This window comes from Engraulis encrasicolus, chromosome 7 (genome assembly GCF_034702125.1).
Source record: "Engraulis encrasicolus isolate BLACKSEA-1 chromosome 7, IST_EnEncr_1.0, whole genome shotgun sequence".
Taxonomy (NCBI): domain Eukaryota; kingdom Metazoa; phylum Chordata; class Actinopteri; order Clupeiformes; family Engraulidae; genus Engraulis; species Engraulis encrasicolus.
Window position 1 is genome coordinate 28,595,065 of NC_085863.1, and position 2,500 is coordinate 28,597,564.

The 2,500-nt window shown below is 47.4% G+C and overlaps 1 protein-coding gene across 4 annotated transcripts in view; it reads left to right on the plus strand.

Moving 5' to 3' along the window:
* The window catches only part of cux1a (cut-like homeobox 1a), a 225,308-nt gene that overhangs the window by 142,002 nt on the left and 80,806 nt on the right, over positions 1 to 2,500 (plus strand). For all 4 annotated transcript variants that reach the window (XM_063203205.1, XM_063203206.1, XM_063203208.1 and 1 more), the window contains exon 6: positions 1,296 to 1,455. In XM_063203205.1, coding sequence (XP_063059275.1) covers positions 1,296 to 1,455 — 160 coding nt within the window. The remainder of the gene's footprint in view (positions 1 to 1,295; positions 1,456 to 2,500) is intronic.

The following is a 2,500-nucleotide window of genomic DNA, read 5'->3' on the forward strand; positions in this document are numbered from 1 at the left end:
AGAGAGTGTGCGCTATCAGTCTCAGTCTCTCTCTCTCTCTCTCTATCTGTCTTTTTCTCTCTCCCTCCCTCTCCATCTCTCTCACTTCCTCTTCCTCCCGTCAGGGAGCTGTCAGTGTTGATCTCTCTATTTCACCATTTGTTTTTTGGGCGAATCATTTTTCCCCATCCCTCCCTCGCTCCCTCGCTCCATCCTTCCTCCTCCATCCTCCGTCCTCCCGCCCGTTCCTCTCTGTTTTTCCTTCTCCTCCTCTTGCCTCCTCTTGTCAGGCCAGCACACACACACACACACACACACACGCACGCACACACACACACACACACACACACACACACACACACACACACACACACACACACACACACAGACACACACACACACACACACACACACACACACAGTCACAAGAGCCAGAGTTCAAACGCAGGGGACACTGGGACAGATAATGTAGATGCTGGGACAGACACACTCATGTCACATATGGTCAACACAGACACATAGACTTCTAGACACATAGACAGACCAAGAGAGACGTAAACAGACAGACAGAGCCAGACAGACTGACAGACAGACAGACAGACAGACATGCATAGAGAGACACAGAGAGAGAGACAGAGACATAAACAAACAGACAGACAGACAAACACGCTCACATCTGGTAAAAAGCACACAACCAGACAGACACACACACAGACACACACACAGACAGAACTAGGGACAGACAGACAGACAGACAGAGATAAATAGACAGACAGACAGGTTCACATGTGGTAAAGACAGCACACAACCAGTTAGACAGACACACAGACACTCACACACAGATAGAACTAGGGATGGACAGACAGAGGGACAGACAGACAGACAGACAGAGCTAGAGAGACATAAACAGACAGACAGACAGAGCTAGACATAAACAGACAGACACACTCACATATGTTAAATACAGCATACAGACATACAGGCAGGCAGACAGGCAGGCAGGCAGGCAAACAGACAGTCAGAGCTAGAGAGACATAAAGAGACAGACAGACAGATAGTGGGGGAGAGTCGTCTGGAAGGTTTGTGTAATGAAGTCATGGCTGGGTTTGATGGTGGACTGTGTGGGATTGGAGCCTTTTATGTAACTCTGCTTTATAGTGTCTCTGCTTCTTTCATCTTTGACTAATTTGCCTCTCTCTCTCTCTCTCTCTCTCTCTTTCTCTCTTTCTTTCTTACATACATCTGTGTCTGTCTCTGTCCCACGTCTCTCCATCTCCCTTTCTTTCTCTTTCTCTCTCTCTCATTCTCTCCATCAGAGCTCACCATCAAAGCACTTCGAGAGAAGATAGAGGAGTACGAGAGGTCACTAGCGAGTCGGGAATCGGAGGAGCGGAAACAGGAACAGAAAGAGGAGAAGAAGGAGGAGGAGGAGGAGGAGGAGGACACCCGGCCCAGCAACTCCACACAGACAGACAGGTGAGGAGACGCGCACACGCACACACGCACACACGCACACACACACACACACACACACACACACACACACACACACACACACACACACACACACACACACACACACACACACACACACACACCAGCAGGGGCAGGAGGACAGTCGGTCCAGCGACTCAACACAGACAGACAAGTGAAGACACACATACAGGCATGAAGCTGCACAACAGAATGTTTACTTGTGACCCAAAAGTCAGCATTGTTGATTGTCAACAGCATGTAACCATTACACAGGGGATTGAAATTGCATTTCAACCGACACCAAATTCGGCGCTGTACAGGGTTCCCGCCATTTTGTATCTTGTAAAAAAATGTCCAATCCCCTCATCAGAATGATGGTAGAGGTCTGTCAGTGGAAGAGAACAAACAGCAATCTCCCAAAACACTAAAACCAATTAATTACTTTTAAACTCTTTCAGTGGGGATCTTAAAATGACTGGCACCCTGGGCAATACCCCCTCCCACACCCCAACCCCATTCATAGCCCCACCCCCAGCAGGAAAAAAGCTAAAACTGAAGAAAAAAAATGCTTATAGCTGCTGATTAAACCACTAATACCATGTTATTATTGCAATAGTGTGACAATAGAATAGAAATAACATGTTCAAAGGGTAACGATCGGCCTGTCCCTAACACCGCCCCAGAACTCTTCTGCTCAAGATGACCTGGGTGAATAAGAGTCTTCACAGCCACCCTCTGGAATTTTTATTAGGGCACCTTGTACAATTTCAAACATGCCACACAAGAAGACCTGAAACTGTGGCAACAGACACACATGGATTTAGAGTCCGTCGGAACATTAGCCGTCGTCGTGTGTGCAGGACGATGTACTGTACAGGTTTTGAACTCTCTTAAAGGTGGATGAAATACTGATATGATTTCATCTCCGACATGAAGGTCTTAAAGTATGAGTGCATAGCCATGTGTGGATACAGGGGAAATAGATTTAACAGGGAACCCAGCAAGGCATTAAACGTGTGTGTGTGTGTGTGTGTGTGTGTGTGTG